This window comes from Sinocyclocheilus grahami, unplaced genomic scaffold, assembly GCF_001515645.1.
Source record: "Sinocyclocheilus grahami isolate Dianchi unplaced genomic scaffold, SAMN03320097.WGS_v1.1 scaffold410.1, whole genome shotgun sequence".
NCBI classification, from domain to species: domain Eukaryota; kingdom Metazoa; phylum Chordata; class Actinopteri; order Cypriniformes; family Cyprinidae; genus Sinocyclocheilus; species Sinocyclocheilus grahami.
In genome coordinates this window covers 778,597-804,746 of record NW_015505589.1, presented here as the reverse complement: position 1 = coordinate 804,746, position 26,150 = coordinate 778,597, and the positions used below count along the sequence as shown (strand labels likewise).

Sequence of the window (26,150 nt, the reverse complement as noted above, 5' to 3'; positions counted from 1 at the left end):
TTATTATATCTTTTCATGTGACAACACTGAAGAAATGACACTTTGCTACAATGTAAAGTAGTGAGTGTACAGCTTGTATAACAGTGTACATTTGCTGTCCCCTCAAAATAACTCAACACACAGTCATTAATGTCTAAACCGCTGGCCACAAAAGTGAGTACACCCCTTAGTGAAAATGTCCAAATTGGGCCCAATTAGCCATTTTCTCTCCCCAATGTCATGTGACTCATTAGTGTTACAAGGTCTCAGGTGTGAATGGGGAGCACTTGGGTTATTACCGACATCTGGTGAAAATTTCAAGTCAACAGCACCTTTAGAAATATATTTACTGAGAAAAATGGTGATACTCATTTTACCCGCTGTATACTGTATATATTTGAAAATCATAAATCATCAATAAATCCAGAAACTAGGGAAACTGACTTTTGTTGTTCACAGTGCTTTTATGGAAGTGGGCAGGTGAAAGTAAGTAATTCCTTTGCCACGATTTGCTTGTTGCGATTCCCTGATAGGTGGATATTTCTTTGCATCCACCACCAGCATGTTTTATCATATTAACAAATCTTTCATTACCCCTTAGAAATGTATCAAAAGAAAAAAACTTATATTAACTATTTATGGTTTACTTATTTTTATATTTTTGTACACTTATTATTGGATCCAAATGCTGTACTCTTTCAGAAGATCTGTAACAGTGCCCTTACCATATAACAGTGCAAACAAGGATTGCTGGAATCACTCAATGGCAGGGAAGGGTGTCATAAATTATGGAAAATCTTGTCAATGGCCAGGATAGAGTTAAGAAATAAGTTGAAATAATGTGGTCTGATAGCCTCAACAAAAGCATATAACAATGATTAATACCTCATAGCTCACAGCTCTGTCTTTAACAGTCTATAAGTTATAAATAAAAATCAATTCCCCTATGGAGAAAATGAAGGGGATTTTTACTTCTTTTACTGGACTGTTGCACTCTCTTGGTTTACCAAAGATAGACCTGCCCCAAACTCATAACATTTGTTGTGTTGGACTGATCGGGTAAAAAGAGCAATGTTTCGATAGAGTGACCATATGGACACCATTCACAGAAATTAACCTAAATTCATGCAAATTACACGTCTCAGCATCCATATCCATTTCATTGGACCCATCTCTCAATGCTGTTTCTATTTTAAACAACGAAAGTGCTCTTCTACAAAAAAAACACTATTACTTTCTATTGTCCAGCACACACAGACAGACACACATCGCAGTTGACCTGAGAGGAGTGTCTGCCATGCTTCCTCACTCCTGCTGAATAATACATACTGCACCCAAGTAAAACAATGTGCTCAGCAGGGAAGCCATAAGCTTTGAGGAGGAAGTGTGTCTGCTGATCAATGCAACTCTCCAAAAACATTGCTATACAGCAGACTGAGGGGACAGATATTGGTTTAATTAATGCACAGGCAAGGTTAGGGATGGGAGGAAAGGTAAGAAGTAAGAACGTCATTAGAATTTGTGATTTTAACTTTTTAGTTTTAGAAACGTTAAGTGATTTTAACTCTTCAACCCAAAAATGAACATTGTCATCATTCACTTTCCCTCACATTACTCTAAACTCATACTCTGTCACTTTCTTTCTCATGAGCAAAACAAAAGGAGATGTCAGGCAGAATGTTCATGCTGCACTTTTCCATACAATGCAACTGAATGGTAACCATGAACATGAGTATGACCATATGTTTTAAATGAATACCCATCTGCAGTGGTGTGGACAGAAACACTCTTTAAGGAGGAACCACCACACAGATCATAAATCATATATTAGTGCAAACAGCAAACATATTCATAAGTCCATAAAGGCCATTTTTTTGTCACAGTGACGGAAGTGCTAGTTAGCTTTGTTGTGGTTTGTCTTAATTTATTTCTCAATGCGTTTGCTGGCCACACACTCTTCATTAAAGGCACAACAGGCTGCCAAACACTCGCAGAGTTTCCAATTATGTCCACAAAAGACAAAACAAGAGCTGCCCATAAAAGACATTAACTGGCCCCATAAATGTTTGGCAGACTAAGAGAGAAATGTGGAGATTGAAAAAGTGCAGCTTGATTTATTTAGGTGGAATCGTAGAAGGAGACAATGAAAAAGAAAAAGACAACAGGATATTTAAAATGTACTTTATATTTTCAGTTTCAATTGATTGGCTTTTTTAATGCAGAAACCATCCCAGATCAAGTTATAATGCATCTATAAAGCAACTATCTATAAAGCTGACCAAGGCTGCATTTATTTGATCAAATAAGTTAAAACAGTAATATCGCAAAATACTGTTTAAAATAACGGTTTTCTATTTAAATATATATTTTTAAATGCCATTTATCTCTGTGATGGCAAAGCTGAATTTTCAGCAGCCATTTTTTGATAGGTAGGTCTCTTTGACCAGAACACATGGAGACAGACAGAGATCAGAGCAAACGTCTTTGCTTTCGACACGTGGAACAAATGTGCCCTAACAAATAAGCATGATGCTCACATCACAACAGCTCTTTCCCCTCTTGGCTGTATCTGTGTGTGCCAATCCCAACAACAATATTTCAGCGCTACTCGTCCTGATGCCTTGACGGCTTTCCTACAGGAGATTACATGAGTCAGCACACAGAGTTCAATGCCATTTGTCAGGGTCTGCAAATGCAGAGATGTTCATATTTTATGACTCTCTTGTCTGGGGGGATTTCTGTAAGCAGCACTGTCAAAACCATTAATAAATGGTACCTGTTTGAATGTAAACAAAAACAAAACAGCATTGTTGTCCAGGCTGAAACATGAATACTGTAATACAAATTAGATTTACATGTATTCACAGAAGTACTGAGTATCTAAAATAATAAATATGCTACAAAAGTGTATTTACATGGATAATACTTTTAAAAAAGGTGACATATATGTATTTGTAGATGTATCACAGTTTCCACAAAAACATTAAAAAGCACAACTGTTTTCAACATTGATAATTATTGAGCAAATCAGCACATTTGCATGATTTCTGAAGGATCATGCAACACTGAAGACTGGAGTAATGATACTAAAAATGCAGCTTTGCAATCACAGGAATAAATTAAAATTTAAATATATTACATTACAAAACAGTTATTTCAAATTGTAATAATATTCAAAATATTACCGTTTTCTAATAAATAAATAAATGCAGCCTTGGTAAGCAAATTAGGCTTCTTTCAAGAACATTAAAAAATCTTTATACCAAACTTTTGAACGGTAGTTGATATATCTATAGGGCCTTGTTAGATGACTTAAGGCAAGGTATAGAATAAAGCTGACACAAACATGTTTCACTATTATCTCCTTGTTCTCACTCATATTCTTTTGTCTGCACTCTTTTGAAAGACACCTTTCTTTCCTTTTGTCATATTCAGTGAACACGCTCTCTCTTTTCCTGAGACTCTTGGCCTTGATTAAAACATTGACATTTCTGTAAGTGGCAGATACAGACTCTAGAGCAGGAAGAGAGGGTCATGTCTGCGGGCCCTCTGGTTCTTTGCATGTTTCTAAGCTGACCTGAGATCAGACAGACTCACATGTCAAGTTTCACCCTGTAGGAAAAAAGAAAACCAGAGGAGCGCCCTGGGAGTCCAGAGAAGAGATTTGAAAGAATTCATTTTACCAATACCGTGAGGCAAAGCCGAGCCTGGTGACACCTGCAGTCCCGCAGATAAAATAAAGGATGAGGGGAAAATGTCTCTGAAAATATTTATCAAAGCCTATATCATACGTTGGTGAAAAAGTAATAAAACTTCTGGGAACTAGAGCAAAAGGTTTGTTAGAAAATTTTGTTGTAAAGAGCACATCTACAACACACAACATCTTACCCAATGGTAACTTTTCTCTGAACATGGAGCAAAATCACATTCAATAGCACTTCTGTTGTCACTGTGTTCTTAAAGCTCATCACTAGAGCCCTATCCAGACAAGACTAGTTTTCTAAACAATGTTTAATTACTTATCATCTGATGTCTGTGATTTTGTATTGTTTTGGACGGGCTAACATCTCCTTGTTTATTACACAGGTAGGAGTGTTTGTTTTCTAGATATGGGAGTTACAGAAAGTCATGTGATGTGATTAAGTTTATAGAAGTAAAAAAAAAAACATGTAAATGTGCAGATAATATATTAATATTGTATGTTCATATTTTAATATTGATATTAAAATAGTCTTATAAGTTTCTGTGATTTGCATCACTTTAATTAATTTTATATTACTTTTTTTGTCAGATGCCATCCATATTGACAGATTCAGCAAGATAGTTCACATGAGGAGAAGCACTGTGATAAAAGAATATCAGAAATCACAGACATTTCCATTCGGATGGGATTAGATTTCTCAGAGGACCATTAACTTTGCTGAAAAACAAAAAATGGTTCGGGGTTTTTTATTTTTATTTTACAGAGGTTTTGTGAGAAAAACAGACTTGGCAGATTCGGATGAGATTAATTGCAAAGTACATCTGGGAAACAAAATTAGATTCTTAGAGCAAAGTACAAAAAGTAGACTATTTTCAAAATGAATAGGTGGATTACATGAACGACTAGTTGTTTGATCAAGCTGATTCAATAGTTCACCCAAAAAATAAAATTCTGTTATCATTTATTCACTTTCAAGTTGTTCCAAACCTGTATACATTTCTTTCTTCTGCTGAGCACAAAAGAAGACATTTTGATGAATGCTGGTAACCAAACAGTTGCTGGCACTGATTTTTCTAGCTTTTTTCCCCCCATATGGAAGTCAGTGGGGTCCAACATTCTTCAAAGTAGCCTTTTTTTGTGCTCAGCAGAAGGAGGAAGTCACTTGTTTGGAACAACTTGAGAGTGAGGAAATTATGACAGAATTTTCATGTTTGGGTGAACTATAGGACATCTTCTATAACTATGCTGGTTTCAAGTTCACTTGACCCAGATTAGGTTTCTTAGGGGAACTTTACATAAGATGCAAGGACAACAGAATTGGACAGAATGCTGGGGTCTTCAGATGTGTTTTTAAAAGTTATTTTAACCTGACATTTTAAAATGCAGTACTCATGGAACAAGATACTCAAAGAAAACCATACAAGTTGTGACGTATGAAAAAAGCAAGAATTAAAAAAATTAATTAAATAAAACATCTCTGAGAGGGTTTTAGTGTCTTAACAGCTAGAACTGTGTCAGCACGGCATGTAAAGTACAGACACTAAAAATATCCAACAAAAGGAAAAAGAAAAAAATATTTGATATAATCGAGTACAAAGTGTCTGTCCTTTAACTTTAGCATGCCAAAAGCAGCACAGGATTAACATGGCTGTACGACAGGTTGCAGATTTACACCTGCTAGCCTATGGGGACCATGGAAGCTCTGTGGTGATCAGAACAATAAGTGATCCCGAGCTGTAGCCGATAGCCCTGTGGGCCGACTGCCTCCAGTGCTACAAAGATTATCGCCAAGTGCTGTAGGATTTTAACAGTAAGAGAGTGTGTCGAATTCACCCTCGCATGCAACCTGAGAGGTAGGTTTGATCTGCTAAATGGTATACTGGGAGGACGCTCAAATTTGTGAAAATAAGTGCTAGAGAGTGTGTTACAGAGCTGAATGCTGGGTAATCAGGCCCTGCAGCTAGTGATTAATACCTGGGCGTCTGATCCCATAAAAGTTGGAGTCTGTATATGCATCCGCACGTGCGCCACAGGCTTGGATAGCGCCTGTGTGTACATACACTTTGAGCAAATTATGCAGCATTGAGTAGAGAACTTTCAATCTCTTCGTTTCCTGCAGAGTCCGACACCACAGGAAACACGGACAGAGAACAGTAATGGAGTAACCAGCAGAGATAAAAAATAACATGTTGCTGGCCAAAAATAAAAAATAACAACATGAAACCCAGACTGATCCTTCCTATTGTTCAGACACAAAGTCATCCTCAACATCTAATTCAGATTTCAGTGTGTGATAGTCTGCAGGTGTCTCTTCTTCGTCACTTGGAGGAAGACAGAATATGAGAGATAAAAATAATTTACAGGTTTGAATCTGGCTCACATCATATCCTTATCCAGTACACCTTCACTTTTCTACATAACTTCTAGTCCTCTCTCTACTTTCAGCATAAAGTGGCAAAAAGAGAAGAAAATATTATAGTCATATACAGTAACTGATATTTAGGCTGAAGGTACTCAAATGGACAGTGCAGGTTTCAGTCTGGCTGCATCATATCCTGATTCTGTTTCTTCTACTTCTCCTCATAATTAACTGTCCTTTCTATTATCACTAAAGGCCATGACACACCAAACTGACATCAATGAAGTAGTGGTGACAGGTAGTTTGGGACACAAAAGTTGGCTTGAACACATGGCAAAGATTACATTCAATGTACGTTCTTGCACATGCATGAGAGGAAATAACTCTGCCCACCAGCAGGTGTCAGTGGTCTGTATTCATTCATTCTGAAAAGGAAAACTCAAACTAGGACTGTAGATTTATAAACCATAAACAAACAGCGGCATTCTTACTATTTTGAATATGAATCATGTTGATCACTTTCTTCATTCCAGATGGCCATGTCATTATTAGTTGTCAACCTATACATTACTGCGGGAAGTAGGGGTGCTGAGGGTGCTGCAGCACCCCCTGGCGTGTAGCTCAAGAAAAAATGGGGGGGTTGTTAAGACTGCACCAGACAGCCAGCTCTTTAACCTCCTGTCTGTAAGCAGACTCGTCTCCATCCTTGATGAGGCCGATGACTGTAGTGTCGTCTGCGAACTTCAGGAGCTTGACAGAGGGGTCTTTAGAGGTGCAGTCATTCGTGTAGAGAGAGAAGAGCAGTGGGCGCAGTCCGAAAGCCGCGCGCGCGGAGCTTTACCAGGGCGCCGGCGTGTTTCCCTCTTCTGCTTCTGCATGCGCGTTTGAACAACACCGCTGTACCTCCGACTAGAATGTCCAACAAAACGTCCGAATAATCAAAAACCGGAAAAATGTTGTCCGGGATGTGCTGCTTAATGTTAAGGAGTTTGTCTCTGGTAAAACTTATAGAAGAAGAATGACAAAACACAGAACAAACAAACAAAAACAATAGAAGAATTGCAGAGCTCAGCGTCCTTGCTGCCATTTGCGGCGCCATGCTGATGTGATGCATTTCATATTTGTATATTAAAATATATATATATTTTAAAACACCGAGCTCACAACATTATTTATGCTGTTATAATTTTGCATGCAGTGTAAATGCATTCGTGCTATATTTCAGCTACATTGAACCGTTTGCGTAAAAGCATCTGAATGCCGCTTTAGTCACTTTTGTTTTTTCTGCAGTGGAAAGATTGGTTTTGTTGATACTGAATTCTAGGGGTGTAATGGTTCACAAAATTCATGGTTTAGTTCGATACGACACAGTGGTGTCACAGTTCGGTACGTTTTTCAATACGGGGGGGGGGATCATCATCTTTCGACGCACCCCAGCACAGGGAGGTTATCGCGGGGCAGACAGCACGTTGCCTGTTACGTCATTTGGGCTGCCTTGTTGAGCGCAGTAGCACTGAGAACATTATATTTCACACACTTAAAGCTCTTTTAGTTTCCATATGTAATAGGGTGTATGTCGAACATCACCTAACCAAACCCGGAAAACAGGTCTCATTGCTTCCGCTTGTCGGAGAACGTGTTAACAGCCGTATTAAATAATAGCGATATCTATGGACTTTTAAGATAATCACTTAAACTAGCTAGCTGTTTTTATTGTTGACGTTTTATTCCATTTTTATATCTAAATGTGAAAAGAATAAAAATAAAAAAAACTTTTAGATATCAGTCCGCATATGTGATGGACATTGGTTATGATCATCATTTGCATCTACTTTGAAGGCATCTTGAGTAAAACTGCTTCATATTTAACTAAGCATTTGCAAAACGCTTGAACCGGAAGCGACAAGACCCGGTTAACAGAATACGGAAGTCTGTTGCGCATAACCCCTATAGGATTAGTCCAAGGAATCGTTCGGTTTGTAATGGTACCGAACCGAAAGCCTCATACCGAACGGTTCAATATGAATATGTGTATCGTTACACTCCTACTGATTTCATATGATTGTAACAGTCCTATATTATCTTATTATATTAAGTATCTTATTATATTATATTAACTCAGATGGAGTTTTGGTTCCTTGCCGCTGTCGCCTCTGGCTTGCTTAGTTGGGGACACTTCATTTCCAGCGATATCGTTGACATGATTGCAAAGATACTATTTAAACTGAGCTGGATGTTGACATCACTGAATTCAATGATGAACTGTCTTTAACTGAAAAATGAGTGTTTACGATTGTCATTTTGCATTATTGACACACTATTTTCCTAATTAATGCTGTTCAGTTGCTTTGACACAATCTGTATTGTTAAAAGCGCTATATAAATAAAGGTGACTTGACTTGACTTATTATATTAAGTGAAATTATTAATAAAATGTTAGAATTTTATATGAAAGATGATGCATGCATTTAATACTTTTAGGGAAAAATGCCCTTTAAATAGGTCAAAAATGACCTGGAAATCAATTTAAATAAATTTTTGCATGCAGTATTAAGTCATATAAAACATTATTTCCCAACAACAAAATTGTGGCCAGTGAAAATTCTGAGTTGCTAGTCACTTTGGAAAACCACTAGCCACAGTGGCCAGTGAGCAAAAAAGTAAATGTCAAGCCCTGTATGTGTATACCATAATAGAATATCTATATTTTACAGATTTGATCAAGTTTTTATTTTCATTTTCATTCAATTTTTAATTATATTAATTTAGTCAATATTATGTCAAATAAATATAGAAATTAATTTCAGCAATAGTTATGCCTGTTTGCTTTACTATGTTTAAACTGTTGTGATATCAGCCACCCTGCTCTATAGGATATCAGCAGCGACCATTAAAAAAATTGTTATGAAAATATCTGTGTATTGGAATGTTCAGGCAAGATGAAGATGTAAAATTCAAAGAGCATTTGGTGTGTGCCCTCTTGACTTTATCGTTTTCACTTGCTTTTATCATTTTTATTTTTTCTTCTCCTGCACTGGTTCTCCAAGCTGAACACCCAATCAGAGTGATCTCTCTCAGCAACTGCACAAAGTTGATCCAACATGCTCAACCAGCCAAAAAGCCACCAACGGTGTGGAACACACTGCAAAAACTCAGCTGATAGATGCTCAATGATAGAAGATTAGTCGCCTTACTTTGGCCGACCATTGGCTTGGTGTGTCGTGGTCTTAAAATTGGCAAAAAGGAAAATAAAGAATATCAATTTGTCAAGAACAAAATCATATTAAAGCATGTGGTGCTCATATGGACATTGCAAGTTTTAGTCTGACTGCATCACATTCCGATTCTGTTCTTTCCACTTGTCCTTATAATTTCCTGTCCTCTTTCTTGCCTATACTATCACTAAAAATAGCATCAAGAAAAAAAAGAGGAATAGTAATGTGTTACAATTCATATTAAAGCATGTGGTGCTCATATGGACACTGCAGATTTGAGTCTGACAGTTCCATCAGAATCTATTCTCTTTCTTCAACTTCTCATTTCCTGTCCGCTCTCTTCTATCACTAAAAGTGTAGGGGGAAAAAAAACAATGTGTCATATAATTCATATTAAGACCCACTCTAATATCCCAATGATGCTTGCCAAACAAATAGAGCAAAGAGATACAGATTTAAAGTACATGCACTTTCACTGCTGCCAGCAGAAATGCCTCACACCTGTCTTGGTGAGCTGTATTAATGGGTGCTGAAGTAGTTTGTGCGTAAACTGTTCATTTGCCTCAGATACACAGAATGGGTGGGAGTACATCTGAACCATTGAGCTGTCATTGCGATGGAAATCACATCCATCTACTGTCTCCGTTGTGCTATTCATCGTCCCCTCAGCGACAGATTTACAAACCGATCCTGGTGTAAGCCTGACATGACCATCAATTAGCATGTGCATTCATAATACGAGACCTGGCACTCAGGTATGGCTTTCTTTCTCCTGACACTTCAAAAGTTAACTTTACTCCAGACAACATGAAACTGCCTTTGACAACACATGTAAGAGGACATGGCACATTTATAAGTGAAACAGACTATTCAGCAGAAAATGTAGAACAATACTGGATTTGATTGGATCCTGAAAAGTGGGTGAAATATAGGCTGTGATATTATTGGTTGATATTTCTTTTTTGCCTTTAGGATGAACTGTAGAGTTATTACACTTTGATGAAAGTTTATATAAACATCCATTTTTCTACAAAATAACAACATGTATTGACGATTGATGCATGTAATTCTATGGACATTTATTTAAGAAATCAGGGGCCATTTTGATTTAATCTCCACGCATGATATAAAGTATCTGATTTTAAAATCAATTTGACAATGGAAACTGGTCCAATACAGAAAAATCTTGAAGTAGCATTATGGCAGACTAAGCAATATTTTAAGTTAATAATGTGTATGTCACTGTATATCAAAATAACTGCTGTCTGCAGTTGTTTAAGCACAATAAAGATGGCTTTCTGAAAAGATGGAAGCAGAACAATGCTTGCAATGTTTGAATCTGTGTCTGATAGATCTTTTCTATCTGATCTTTCTACACATGTCATCAATCATTAAAAAGGTCAACAAAATATGGCACTTTTTATGGGAAAGGATACACACACAGACATAAACAGTGGCTGAATGAGCAATCAACTCTTAGGTTTAGTTAGAGATGACTGCACTCAAGCCTCCGTACGTGCACACACACATAAAACACACATCATCCATCAAGCACATGTGCTCACCTCATCACTTCATCTCTGCCAAAACCCCAGAACTGAAAGGTACGACCTCTCTTTCTATTGGCATAATTACAATTCACCACATTTAAACAGAACGCTGATCAGGGAGCATCTTTCATCATCGATTTCATTCATCAAGATGGAACATACAAGTCACTGATTTTCAGGATATTTTAGCATCGTTCAGCTAATAAATGACAATGAAATCAAAGATGTGTTCCTTAGACACCCAACCTGCGGTAATGGGACGTTTTGTGTTATTGTGTTTATACTGAGCTAAATTATATTTTCTAACCCCTCTGACCCTCACACAAACCTTTCTGCATTTAAAATTTTCATTAAGTCATAATTAAGTATGCTTATCAAGCCCTTTTCCTCACAAGTCCCCATAGTGTATCTAATTTTAGGTTTTAAGATCATTATGAGGACATTTGGTCCTTTCGATGCAGCCAAATCCTGACCCACACACTCACTTGCATTTATATTCATGCACACGCTCATTTAAGCAGACATTCAAAAACTAGGTGAGCTACATCTGTTTCATCCCATACCTTATGCTGTGCAGTGCTATTCACGTATCTTCTAACGCTCTCCCTCACTCAAGTCTTACCGAAGTCTTTATGCGAGGACATCCAGCCAATGATTTTGATAGAGACGATAGCAAGTAGTCCTGATCCCACAAAGGAGCCGATTCCAGAGAAGAAGAAGAACAGGCCCATTATAGCGCTCTGCATGGAGCGTGGGGCTGCAGAGTAGGCGAACTCCAGACCTACAAACACAAGATGATGCAGAAATCAATGATGAAAGTCAGAAGTTTGCTTCAAAAGCATGATCAGAACCTCAAAAGCATCCAAGGGACTCTATGCTTCACATTTACAACAAAAATAGAGTCTTGTGGAAAAGACCATGGTTAAAAAAATGACATGAGCAGATTAATTTGTAACAGGGTGTTTGCATAACCTTTCTATACAGTTGTATCAACCAGCAAGCAAACAGCTCAGACTTTTGTGAATAAAACGTAATCTATAATGAGCATCTTTTGCATAGAAAGTAGTGTTTTGCGAAAAAAGTCGATGACTTAAATAAACATGATGCCGTGCTAAAAGTAAGCAGCATGATATGCAACATATGTGCATGCTTAGTAAATTCACCCTGTTTTGGTGGACCAGGAGTGCCACTTAATTCATGTTTAAAAATGTTAAGTTAAAATGAAAATAAATTGATGAATCACTTTTAAATGTAACAATTACACAAGCAAAAAGAAAAGTAATCTGTAAATTATGTTTATCTTTTAATGCTTTTTTAAAATAAAATTTATTACAATTAAATAAAATTAAATTGAAATTAAATTGTACAGATGTAAATGCATTTGTCAGTTTGTGACTTATTTACATTTGAATGAATTATCTGATAACTGATTGATTTATGCATTAGACTTTTTCAGTGGCATTCCTAGTTCTCCATGCATTGCTGACATCCCGATAAAGCAGAGACATCAGACAAAAAAAAAACAGGAATTAAATCCTTATAACATGTCTGGAGATGAATGTATGTATGTGTGTGTGTGTGTGTGTGTGTGTGTGTGTGTGTGTGTGTGTCTATACATCCATATCCCTCAGTTCAGCTAATAAATGACAATGAAATCAAAGATGTGTTCCTTAGACACCCAACCTGCGGTAATGGGACGTTTTGTGTTATTGTGTTTATACTGAGCTAAATTATATTTTCTAACCCCTCTGACCCTCACACAAACCTTTCTGCATTTAAAATTTTCATTAAGTCATAATTAAGTATGCTTATCAAGCCCTTTTCCTCACAAGTCCCCATAGTGTATCTAATTTTAGGTTTTAAGATCATTATGAGGACATTTGGTCCTTTCGATGCAGCCAAATCCTGACCCACACACTCACTTGCATTTATATTCATGCACACGCTCATTTAAGCAGACATTCAAAAACTAGGTGAGCTACATCTGTTTCATCCCATACCTTATGCTGTGCAGTGCTATTCACGTATCTTCTAACGCTCTCCCTCACTCAAGTCTTACCGAAGTCTTTATGCGAGGACATCCAGCCAATGATTTTGATAGAGACGATAGCAAGTAGTCCTGATCCCACAAAGGAGCCGATTCCAGAGAAGAAGAAGAACAGGCCCATTATAGCGCTCTGCATGGAGCGTGGGGCTGCAGAGTAGGCGAACTCCAGACCTACAAACACAAGATGATGCAGAAATCAATGATGAAAGTCAGAAGTTTGCTTCAAAAGCATGATCAGAACCTCAAAAGCATCCAAGGGACTCTATGCTTCACATTTACAACAAAAATAGAGTCTTGTGGAAAAGACCATGGTTAAAAAAATGACATGAGCAGATTAATTTGTAACAGGGTGTTTGCATAACCTTTCTATACAGTTGTATCAACCAGCAAGCAAACAGCTCAGACTTTTGTGAATAAAACGTAATCTATAATGAGCATCTTTTGCATAGAAAGTAGTGTTTTGCGAAAAAAGTCGATGACTTAAATAAACATGATGCCGTGCTAAAAGTAAGCAGCATGATATGCAACATATGTGCATGCTTAGTAAATTCACCCTGTTTTGGTGGACCAGGAGTGCCACTTAATTCATGTTTAAAAATGTTAAGTTAAAATGAAAATAAATTGATGAATCACTTTTAAATGTAACAATTACACAAGCAAAAAGAAAAGTAATCTGTAAATTATGTTTATCTTTTAATGCTTTTTTAAAATAAAATTTATTACAATTAAATAAAATTAAATTGAAATTAAATTGTACAGATGTAAATGCATTTGTCAGTTTGTGACTTATTTACATTTGAATGAATTATCTGATAACTGATTGATTTATGCATTAGACTTTTTCAGTGGCATTCCTAGTTCTCCATGCATTGCTGACATCCCGATAAAGCAGAGACATCAGACAAAAAAAAAACAGGAATTAAATCCTTATAACATGTCTGGAGATGAATGTATGTATGTGTGTGTGTGTGTGTGTGTGTGTGTGTGTGTGTGTGTGTGTGTCCATACATCCATATCACTCAGCTGAAGGTCTGAGTGACTCAGAAACACCTACTCAACTGCCAAAATCAGCACACGTCCTTAAATGTTTACTGAAAGAGACAGGGGAAGAAAAAGAGGGATTAAAAAGTAGTATAAGGAGGAAGCTGAGTGGGGGAAAGAAAAGATGAAGTAGTTCAGAAAAAATAGAGGATGTACAAAGCAGAAAGAAAAGATCAAATCTCTTTTTAACCCTGAGTGGTGGCTGCCTGCTGGCTGACATTGATAATTTCATGGCGCCTCAAACTTGTCATTTTTTAAATTATGGCTTGTGGGTACAACTGTCAGACTCGTTTACTGAGCCTGGTTAGGCCATGAATCTTCTCTGATAGATAGATGGATGGATAGAGAGAGAGAGCACAAGGGTAAAATAGCTAAAAAGAAGAGGGAGGTACTCCACCAAACGGAGCAAAAGAGATCATCTAATCCCATCCCACAATCCCACGCTCTGAAACAAACACACATTAGGAGATGTGGAGGCAGGAGGGGCGGAGAGAAAAAGAGAAGCAAAAGAGCGAGATGAAGGAACTCGGCTGCTCTATTACAGTGCTTATAGCTGTCTGCAGGCATGGCTGACCTTTTCTAAGTGCTGTTCGTGTCATGGAGACCGTGTCTGCATCCTTAGACGACAACGATCAGATGCTTGAGAAGCCCAGGGCTCAGGAAACACTATTAAAACTACAGCAACTGTTCAAAATCAATGAAGACTGTGAAAATGTCATGAGTTCTGTTTTTCTAAAACCATTGGATTTACATTATTTGGTTACATACATATGTAAATCTGAATCTAAAAGGTACTTTTTACATGACTCACATGAAGGATCCCTAATGCATTGACCTTCCAAACTCATAATACTGCTCTTCCATTTGGAAGTAAAAGTGGCTTGTGTCGAGCAAAGTGATGAAGGCCAGAGTTTCTTGGATTGATTAATAAATGAACCCCAATGCAAAAGCCTTGCTTTGGTTAAGCAGCAGAGTGTAAGTAAGAGTTAAGAGAGGAAAAAAGCAGATCCATAAGGTGTCTCAATGACGTGAGCATGGCAACAAGAGTCTAATGACACGACCGTTCACACTATCACGCAAAAAGAAAAAGAAAATATAAAACTTGACCTTTTCTAACTTCAGAGCTGAATTATTCAAAAGCAAGAAAACAAGTTAAACTTGAAATATTCTGCTTTCATTTTTCCCCTCGCAGAGTCAGGCAGTGGGCGCTTTTTCTTTCTCTGAAAATCATTAGCCTTTAACATTTTTCAGAGAGAACGATATATAATTAAAATTCCCAGTAGAGAAAAAAAGAATCAGGTTTTAGGTCTGTCCCCTCAACAGCAGTCCACACACATCTCCCGCAGGTAGTGTGTGTATGTGTGTGTGCGTGCAAGTGCGTGTCTACAAAAATGTGAAAAATCAGAATCAACTCGGCTTCCGCTGTCATCCGACAGCCCACGACAAAGCGAGCTGGCAATGGAGTCCATTAAAAAAGGATTTATTCAAACAGAATAGGGCCAGAGGAGGGAATTTCCAGAGACATTTGTCACATTTCTTGCCATCCAATTTCCTGGAGGTTCCCCAGGGGTAGGGATGGAGCGTTGAGGCTTTATTTTAAGGGTCCTCCATGCTATCAGGAGGCATTTGCATTTCATGGGAGGCATGGGACACTGGAGACCTGGGATGAGATGGAGAGAGCTGACTACGAAAAGTGTGTCAGCACATCGCCACACAGACATGAAGTTATCGGAGACAAACCTGTGTTTAGCAGCTGTTGCAGTCACATTAAATCTTAGTCTGGTTACCCGTAGGAGTTGAGGAGTTTTTTCTCCCCCAAAAAATCTAGAGCCAAGATATTTTGTTTCGTAACTGACGAATAAATGTCCTACAGCTGAGCTTCTGGATAAACTTGTGAATTAGCATGCCGGCGTCCTTCTCAGAGAAGATGAAATTTTCTTTTAAGATACATACCCAAAATGTACATGACAAAATCATATGCGCAACTACATTATGCTACGTGCCGGATGTTCGTAGAATGATTCGCACTGCGTCACACAACAATCTCTAGCCATGGCCATCTTCCCACTCATGTTCAGATGTAAAAGGACTATTCAAGAAAATGAGAAAGCAAAATTTATCTTCATTGCAGTGGGTGACATGCTATTCAGCGTCTTTAATCTTAATATTTTTGATGCAGTCTTCACACCTCTCCAATTTCCCTATCATTTCACAGCTGTCTGTGATCAGGAAGCGGCAGGCTGCCTCTTGTATTGATTCTCATAGCTTGATGGCTCTCTTCAGGTTTAAAAAGTGCCTGTGCAGATAGTGTCTTATAGCTTTCCACAATACTCGAACCCCTGGAGACGTGATGGAGGAGCGAAAGATTACACTTAGCCTTCCCCATCTCCCCATTCTGCTGGAAATTCAATCAGAGGCCGCTATGTCCACCGTGGACATATTATTTCACCGGCGCTGCACCTCTTTTCTTTCAATTTTTTCGGGTCCGCAGATAAAAAATGAAATGAAGATGTTAACTGTTAGGGACAGCCACTATCCCCACAAGAAAGTAGAAGAAAGAGAAAGGGAAAACAAAAGATATCGCTTGTTTATTTTGGAGTGGGCCGCTGTGTTAACAAAAAGAGGGCAAATGCTGCTGTTTAACTTTGTGTGCAAGGATATTTCTGGTTGAAAATCATATACATGAGATGTGCACATTAAGGGGGAAAAAAGTTGTTCCTAAGAACAAGAGTCTCAAAGGGGAGAGGTGTCCTTTGGGGCTATAAGTACAAAATAGGCAGGTATATTTAAATTTAGGCTGCATTTACACAGACAGTGTTTGGCATTGGAAACCTGGTCAATGACAAATAAGAGTGTCTAAAAAAGAAAGTATATTAAAAATCTAGTTCATAGAAATGTACTCTTTGTATTCCTGCTGAAATGTTATGGTTTTAGAAAAACTTTTATACCATTTTCAAATTTAAATGTATTGATTCTAAAAATGTCATGTGGTGTAACGTTTTTGCTGCACCCACAGTACTGTTCAAAATTGTGAGATGTTTCTTTATGGAATGGTTTGGAAATTGTTTTACTGGTTTAGAATTTCATAAAAGAAACATTACATTATATATGTATCGTCGAAACATTACATTATATATGTATGAAGGCATCGATTTATTAAAATTAGCACTGCAACACAGAACCGCCAAATGAACACTAAATTACCAACCAGTAAATTAAAACCAATCTGTTCACATTAGAGAAACTGTAGAATAACTTTAAAGCAACCTTGCAGTAACAATGGTCAGGTTTTGTCTATTTGTATTTGTACGGTCAATGAGCTCAGTTCTGTTTCTTGTATGTTTTCCTATTTTACCATTAAAGAAACTGCACAGGGTTCCTGCACATTTTAAAGTCAAATTTAAAGATTTTCGGACCTTTTTAAGAACTTAAGAAATACATTTGAATAAAGAGATAAAAATGAATACTGTACACAAGGGGTGATGCTATAAAAATAAAAAATGTCTTGACATTTTCAGGGATTTTGTTGATAATAATAATTAGACAATATTTTTGTTGAGTGTGTTTTTGACACTGCATTTACAATTGCATAAATAATGCTATGAGATTGTTCTTAATTTAAGGAAGTGATCTTTCTTTACTTGAAAATACTTTAAAGGGGTCATATGATGAGATTTAAATTTTTCCTTTCTCTTTGGAGTGTTACAAGCTCTTGGTGCATAACGAAGATCTGCAAAGTTGCAAAGACTAAAGTCTCAAATCCAAAGAGATCTTCTTTATAAAAGTTAAGAGTCAACCACGCCTACCTAAAACGGCTCATTCTAACACGCCCCCACATGTCTACGTCACAATGTGGGAAGATTTGCATAACACCGCCCAAATGTTCATGCAAAGAAAGAAGGCGTAACTTTTATTCTCGCTGTAGTATTGTTGCTGCCGCCGCCATGTCCTGAAGACACTGTGTGTTTCGTTGTGAAAGCGAAACTACTTTGCTTGGCCTTCCAAAAGAGGACTATATCCGCTTCGCCATTCCTAGAGCTGATCTGTGCTGGTCGCTGAGGAAATACATAAACTTTGAGCTGTCGATCGCCGGATCGGCTTTCACCGTGAACGAAGCGGAGTCCAGCCCGGGGTCGTCACATGTGGCTGCCACAAGCCCGCCGGCCGCGCCGTTCTCAAGCCTGCCGGCCGCCGCTCGCTCTAGCCCACCGTGTGTGACGCTGTGTGTTTCATTGTGAAAGCTAAACTACTTTGTTTGGCCTTCCAAAAGAGGACTATATCCGCTTCGCCATTCCTAGAGCTGATCTGTGCTGGTCGCTGAGGAAATACATAAACTTTGAGCTGTGGATCGCCGGATCGGCTTTCACCGTGAACGAAGCGGAGGCCAGCCCGGGGTCGTCACATGTGGCTGCCACAAGCCCGCCGGCCGCGCCGTTCTCAAGCCTGCCGGCCGCCGCTCGCTCTAGCCCACCGTGTGTGACGCTGTGTGTTTCATTGTGAAAGCTAAACTACTTTGTTTGGCCTTCCAAAAGACAACTAGAAATCACTAGAACACTGTTCCAGAACACTTCAACACAAATATTCAGATGTGTGCAGCGCATTTTGCGGAGGATGAGGACTGTTTCCTGTGAGAGTAGCCTACAATGCCAGTGTCTGTTTCTATAAAGTGGGGCAGTTCCAACTTTGCAAGGACAGTCTGGCGCTTCTGACTCACAGCCTGTAAGTACATTTTTTATATTTAAAGATTTTGCCACTGACGATTCAAACGCGAGTTTTGAGCAGTGTAGAGTAGCGCTTATTGTTTGTCGTTTCTCCGATCACAAATGCAGACATGGTTTTAGGTTTACGCGGCGCGATGCAAGAAGACAGTATAAGTCATTATAATCAGTAATTATGTCCCCACTGGATGCAACAAATGCCTCGTTTGTAATGGGGTGTTATTGTTTTCGTGTTGTCGCACCTGGACATAGGGCATCACAGTATGTTAAGGGGCGTAACATTTCCGTCACACGCTTGAGGTATTCAGCCAATCACAACACACTGGATAGCTGGCCAATCAGAGCACACCTCGCTTTTCAGACCGATGAGCTTTGTAAAAATCGATGCGTTTCAGAAAGGCGGGGCATAGAGGAGCAACAATAATGTACATTATGTGGAAAATAATAAACATTGCATTTCACCAAATGCACAACATAATGTTCTTTTTAGCAACATCATATGACCCCTTTAAATATGAAACTAAAAACTGCCAGTAGGTGGCAGCAAGTCACTTGCTGCATCCCAATTCTTATGTGTCCTAAATAGTACTCGAAATTAGAATTAGTGTGTCCCAAAATGTAGTATGTTGAAATGAGTACCCCAAAAGTACCTGGATGTATTACTATTTCTGATGGGAATTCGAAGTCCAGATCCCTGCAAAATCTAATGGCAAATATTGCCCACAACACATTGCATGTTGGACAAGGATTCAATTAGAACCACAAAGTGTTAAAAAACTACCAACATGGTGGATATTCCAGACCAATGGTCAAGCAGATAAATGGGATTGAGTGATTCATAATAAATTTCTAACCTAATGAAAAACTGTTTATTTAACATTATATTTAATCTGCAACAACATTGCAAACTTGTATAAAGATACGTTTGGTCAACAACTTTTAAAAGCATCATTATGTAAACACCTGAGGAGAATTCTTGGGATGAAAGACACGACTGGCAGATCAACGTGAAACTTTATTTCTCTCCAATACGGCAGGAAATGAAATGAAATGAAATGTGGATGATGTTAACTGTAACAAGATGATTGACAGCGCAGTTTAAATGGTGACAGGATACATGCAAAACAACAGAGTAAGACACTGTTAAGATGAAGTAGCATGTCCCAAAGCTTGCCTACAATTCTGTTAAACACTCAAAAGTATGCATCCTTTAAGTGCATAGTTCAAGTCAGCAAACTGGGACACAGGAAGTGTCTTAATGAGTGAGCTGAGTCATTTGTTTCACAGATTCATTCAAATGGCTGATTCGTTCAGGAACAAAGCAAGTGTCTGCCTTAATAAATGGGTTACTGTACTGAAAGTGACTCAATCAAAATGTGGATTAATTCTGTAACAAATCAAAAGTGTGCAAAATGTCACATACATAAACAAGATGTAACAACATGAAGTTGCACTAAATGGCTATATTTTTTCAGATTTAAGACCTCTAAGAAAATGTCATGCCAACCAGGAAAAAAATGCATATTTAAGACATTTTAACCCTTTAAATTAGTAGATTCAAATTTCAGACTTCAAAGTCTTTTTAATAACCCATGTGAACCCTGCTGCATTTGAAACCTAAACTAATTTCTGAGTTCCCAGCATTTTCAAGAGCATTTTAGATTTTTTTTTCTCAAGACAAAAAGTATATTTTACAAATTAGGGGTTAAAGCAAAAAAAAATCCTGGGCCTGATATTTTTCCGGGGGCGGGGCGGAGATGGGGCAACACATGCAAAGCATGCAATGACTGTGGCAACTTTAACATTTGAAAGGATACTATGGCAAAGTTATTGCTTTCCTTATTCAGGTTTTTTATCATGAATATATGGTTGACCTGAAGAATGAAAGCTATATCATACACTTGGAAAATTATGAGCTATATCAATGCTTATCGACACTAGGGGGTGTGACAACACACTTAGCTCACGAGATGAGACAAAATACAGATACTTGGTTCACTAGAACAAGACAATATTTTAATACTATTTTTAAGAAATTTTCAACTTTTTTTATTATAAAAAGTAAAACAATGCAGTTGTATTTTGAAATATTTTAACTAATCTAGGGCTGTAACTAATGATTATTTTGGTAATCAAGTAATCTACTGATTATTTTGACAACTGAGTAATTTGATATTTTTTAGTAACACATACAGACCTAATTGAAAACCAGGCTTTAGTATGACTATTTATATATAAACTAATGATGATGCAATAATAATTGGCTCAAATAAAGTATCAAAACCAAGTAATTACATGGTTTTATTGAACAACCCTGTTAAAATACATAATGTAATATGCCTATACATAATATGAACAATATGTAAGATTTTTTTAAATAAAAAAAAAAAAAAAAACACTAGAACAGTGTTATATATTTTGCTGACTTGTGTACTTACATTATCCCAAATGTTTCGAAGAATGTTTAAATCCAGAAAAATAAGCAATTTTAACTAGTGACACGGACCATGTCCATAGTGTCACTGTGTCGCCTGCCGAACTCCCATGATTTCACACTCAGTCACAGCATCATCAAACTACGCCTTTGTCTCTTTGTTTATTTTGAATACGCGCCCTCCAGCGCCGAAAATTATATATTGTGCCTTTAAGTACATTATGTATTATAACAAATACCTGCAGAGGGCGCCAGCGGCCTGGTGAGTGGTGACGTTTCACTTTACAGCGTGATTAAACGATGTTTAAATCCATTCAATTGTAATATTTGGCCACATGCAAACTCAGAAACTTTTATTTTGAAATTGCGATGTACAATAAATGGCATATTTAAATATGATGTATTCTCCTGTGTTGGCAAAGGTTTATAAATGATTTACGTTACAAATATATTGAGAAAATGCCGTTTTCCCAGATGAACGTTAAACAATTCAAATTCACAGCATATACAGAGGAAGAGTTTAGCCCCTTTCACACATAGAGTCTTTACTGGTAAATTACCGGTAAGCTACCATTAAGAGATCATGTGTGAACAGTACCTTTTCAAAAATCCCGGTAAATTTGTTCTGGCAATCATATCATTCTTATGGAGATGACATGATTACTCTGAGCTGTTTACAAAGCTCCGCTGTTTTTTAATTAGTTTTTCTATGTAAATGCGCTAGATGGACATCTTTGACCATTGCGCCTCGCAGCTTTTTCAACGTGTCGCCCTTCTCCATTCATCAGGGCTGCGACTCTGCAGTTGGATATTATGCGCTTCTCGTGTTTATAAAAGTTATAAGAGAAAAATTCTGATTGGCTAGTAATGTTAGTTTGGTTGAGAGTGAAAGCTGTGCTCCTCTCATACCATTGGTAGGCAAACTCATGGACTCGAAAGTGATATCAACAAGTTATTTTTAAATGTAGGATTATTTTTTCCGCAGCCAAACACTGCACGCCGGAGATCCGGCACGGTGACGGAGAACTTTAAGCCCTGACAAATACTATGTCTATGAATTATTCATTGATTTCTGAATTAACAAAAATGTATTATTAATTCAGAAATATCTGTTTTGGGGAGTTGCACAACATGACATTATACAATAGGAATTAACCTTATCTAGTCATAAAAAGGTTACATTATCTGATATTTAAAAGACTAAATTAACAAATTAACAGATCATAAAAAACAGGACTGAAAAAGATTGCGGTGAGTGTAGCCTTACAGATAACCTCCTCTCTCATAGTTGTCTATCAAAGACATTGAAAGTCCTTGCAAGATCATCCAGACTAAAAAAAACATCCCGTTATTTGAAGCAGCATAAACCATGGGTGACGATCTGATTTGAAACACGTCTTCTAAGGGGGTAGAGAAGAAATCCAGTAATCAGTAAAGTGTTCTCTACAATTCAGCATGAAGGGAGAGTGTTCTTCCCTGCCTTTGCCAAATGCTACTTATTAGTCTTGTTGGTTCATAAAGGATAAGGGGGGGACGAGCAGCCTTTGATTTGCTCTGTGCGTGAAATGGGTGTGAAATTACCAGTGTGGTGTGTGTCTAAGAGGAAAACAAGCATATTTGAACCTGACCTTGGAAGAGAAGCTGAAGGGTCGAAATGAACACAGCTGTGTGTTTAGGGAGAAAAGAACATTGCTAACCTGTGTGAAAATTTGTATGGACAACAGACAGGTGCGCACATAACCAGCGGTAAATATAGAGCTGATACAGCAAACACAAATAATACAAGTGCCATGCATAACTGCAACCAGTAAACCTCCAGAAAATGACCAGCATAAGGAAACGGAGCTGGGATTCGATAACCTTACTCAGAATCGGTTTAATTAAAAAAACACTGGAATCAAATCATTTTAACAACAGCAAACATTCAGTGCGACCAGTGTAGCTTGGTTCGCTAACTGAGGACTCTTCTGAACTGATGAATCTTAAACTCATCAGCCTTAAACAGATCACTCAGCCACTCACTGAATATTACAGAATGAACATCTGACTCACTCACTGAAAAAGAGTGAAGCAAAACTAATGAACTATATATAATAATATAGCTATTAGCAATTATGTGGCCATTTATCAAAAATACCAGAAACTAGATGTATTAAGTGGAATCAGAATGAAATTTAAGATTCTTATCATGACAGAAATTGCTGTAATTACTGTAGATCTCAGCAGTGAAGGTAGTAATAGGAGGTCCACACAATTGTTCTAACAAACGCTGTTAGGGGACTTAAATCCGTGTATCATTCTATCATTCATTTTTTGATTTAATATTGAAAATAGACAAATGAGAAAACGGCTCCTTTTTCGTTTTTTTCCAAAAAACGAAAAACGAGAATTCAGCTTAAATTTACGTTTTTCGTTCATGGGTGGCAAAATGAATAAACAGCTTGAATATTCGATTTCTACACGTGGGCGGGAATTAAATGCCCCTTTCTGCTAATTGGTCAGGTCTTTCTTCTGTGTAGACCAGCGGTTCTTAAATTGATAGGGGGTCCAAGAAATAATCTGCTATAGCCTAAAAGTATTTCCAGACTGTAAAGTCGCTTTTTTTATCATGATACATAGGCCTACTGTGATTTATTCCAAAGTGACTTATATGATGCATTTAATGTAAAAGAATCTAAATGAAGCCTTTTAAAAGACGAGTATTTGCTGTGTGGTTCATGTTTGTGGCATGTGCCAGAAAGATGCTCAATGAGACTGAGACGCGCTAAAGCAGCGCATTCTGTTGTTCTCTTTATTTTTTCAAAGGCATGACATTTTGTAGTTATTTTGAACGTAATGTTACACAATTAAAAATACACATTTTACCATAGGACTATAAATGACAGAGTATTTAAGTTATTTCCCCTCGATGGGGAAAAAATCCAAGTGAACATCAATCAGTACTCAATATTAATTTAAACTGCTTTAAATATGACTGCTGCTTATTTCCTGTGCACTTCTGAAGGTATACTGAAGGTTTGGTGAGAAACAAGGGAGCCGTTTTCTAATTTTTCTACTTTCAATATTAAATAAAAAAACGAATGATCGAATGATACACGAATTGATTTAGTTTCCTTTCATCTATTTTCTCATTAATCTCAAGCCCACTTGCTTGAGACTTTCTTGATATTTTCTTAGTGTATTCCAGCAGGACAGAGATGTTTTCCCTGGTCATCTTAACTGCAATAATGTATCGCCAAGCCCAGATCGATCGGTCCTGATTGATACAGCCATGGATTCCTTAGCAAGCAATTTCAGCAACGGCTCAGACAAGAGCTGCTACACCAAGGCAAGGCAGAGAGGAGTTTACTGCAGTTTTTAAAAGGACACACATTGATTAGCATGGCCATTAGGACAGATGAATGATCCTATGGAAAAAACTCTACAGTACACAGAGGAGACCGAAAACTGGAGGGACACAAAAGACACACTCATTTTAAGGCAATGCTGTATGTTTACTCATCTAGACGAGTTATTCATTCCATGCATCTTAGTTGATGTGAAACTAAATTCTACCATCAAAATATCAGCACAAATGTGCTGTAGGTGTTTCTTATCATGATCATCTCCTCTCAAATGTCTTTCCAGGCTCAGTATCACCTCAGGAACCACTAAATGTTAAAAAGGCCATTGCCTGGAGAACATCAATTTTAATACAGCAGTGAATTATGTTGACATGCTACTGCAAAAGCACATTAAGGTTTGACTGTCCATGTTTACATATCAACACCTAATCGTATTCAGACTTCGGGATCAAATGTGAAGAGGCTAGTTAATCATAACAGTGGTCATTCACATATAGCAGTCTAAAAGGTACAGAAGCAAACATTTCATCCAATAAATTTAGTGCGATATTTCTGATGCAAGAAACCTTACAAACGTATTAATTACAAAAAAAGCTAAAAAAAAATTCAGAACATGGGTCACTTCATAAGCTGTTTGTGAAATTGAGAGTTTTGTGTGTGTTCAGCAGTGTTTGCAAAGGACCACCTACCTGCAATACTAGCAAAGATTTCGCTGACACCAATGAGGATGTACTGAGGCACTTGCCACCATATGGGTAGATCGGCTGCATAGTAGGTAACTCCACCGAGAGACTGTGGGATGGGACCTCGTGTGTGGACAATGTCCAGCCTCTTTGTCTCTAAAATGCCTGAGAGGGGCAAGAAAGAAGGTAACAGATTAAGATGAATAAATACATTATAAGAGTTCAGAATCACACTGACAACATTTAAAATAAACGGAAGCATATCAAGACCTTTCTGTCATAATCATAAAAAGACATCAGTGAAGAATTTCAGGTGCACTGTGCATTTTAATTTGCAATAGATTTTAGCCTATATATAATACCAAGGAGATGAATTGACAAAGTATTTTGTCTTCTTTGTAAATTAACAGAAGTGTTAGTTCTTCCTTGCTTTATTCCAAAATCTACAGATAGAGCAATGGATGATACATATTTTGTGTTTTCAAATAGGAACAATTTTGTGCACATCGTGTGCTATAATTAAATTGTACTATATTACTTTGGTACTTTTAAAACGGAACTTCTACTTGACAAATTTACAGATTTGTAAGTTCACTTAAAGAACATTAAAGACCAAAGAAAGGTATAGAACAGGATAATGTTATATATACACACACAAAAATGCTACCATTCAAGGATTGTGGTCACTTAATTTAATTTTTTTTTTTTTTTAAAGAAATTAATTATTTTGTTCAGAAATGCCACATTAAATTGATCAAAAGTGACAGTAAAGACATTTGCCATGTTACAAACTAACATTACATTTAAAAAATGCATTCTTTGAACTGTTCATCAAAAATCCTAAAAAGAGTAAAAAGTAACACAATTTCCACGAAAATATTAAGAAGCACAACATTGTTTTCAACACTGATAATAATAGGACATGTTTCTTGATCAGCAAATCATCTGATTAGAAATTAAAATTAAAGAATTAAAAATGTTTGATATAGTGCGCAATATAGGCACGTGCTATGAGTGACGCAGACAGCACACACAAAAACGAAAACATGCTGAATTGAGTGCTGTGCCTGCCTGTGA

The 26,150-nt window shown here is 37.4% G+C and overlaps 2 protein-coding genes across 2 annotated transcripts in view; both read right to left on the bottom strand.

The window, feature by feature from the left end:
• The window catches only part of LOC107550964 (solute carrier family 15 member 4-like), an 18,067-nt gene extending 6,484 nt beyond the window's left edge, over positions 1-11,583 (bottom strand). Inside the window, exon 1 of the mRNA XM_016232427.1 lies at positions 11,429-11,583. Within this exon, the coding sequence (XP_016087913.1) occupies positions 11,429-11,552 (124 nt within the window). The 5' untranslated portion in view covers positions 11,553-11,583. The remainder of the gene's footprint in view (positions 1-11,428) is intronic.
• A 1,368-nt stretch (positions 11,584-12,951) lies between these two features.
• The window catches only part of LOC107550965 (solute carrier family 15 member 4-like), a 42,792-nt gene continuing 29,593 nt past the window's right edge, over positions 12,952-26,150 (bottom strand). The window contains exons 8-9 of the mRNA XM_016232428.1: positions 25,080-25,238; positions 12,952-13,024 (exon numbers count right to left, since the gene is read on the bottom strand). Coding sequence (XP_016087914.1) covers positions 25,088-25,238 — 151 coding nt within the window. The 3' untranslated portion in view covers positions 12,952-13,024; positions 25,080-25,087. The remainder of the gene's footprint in view (positions 13,025-25,079; positions 25,239-26,150) is intronic.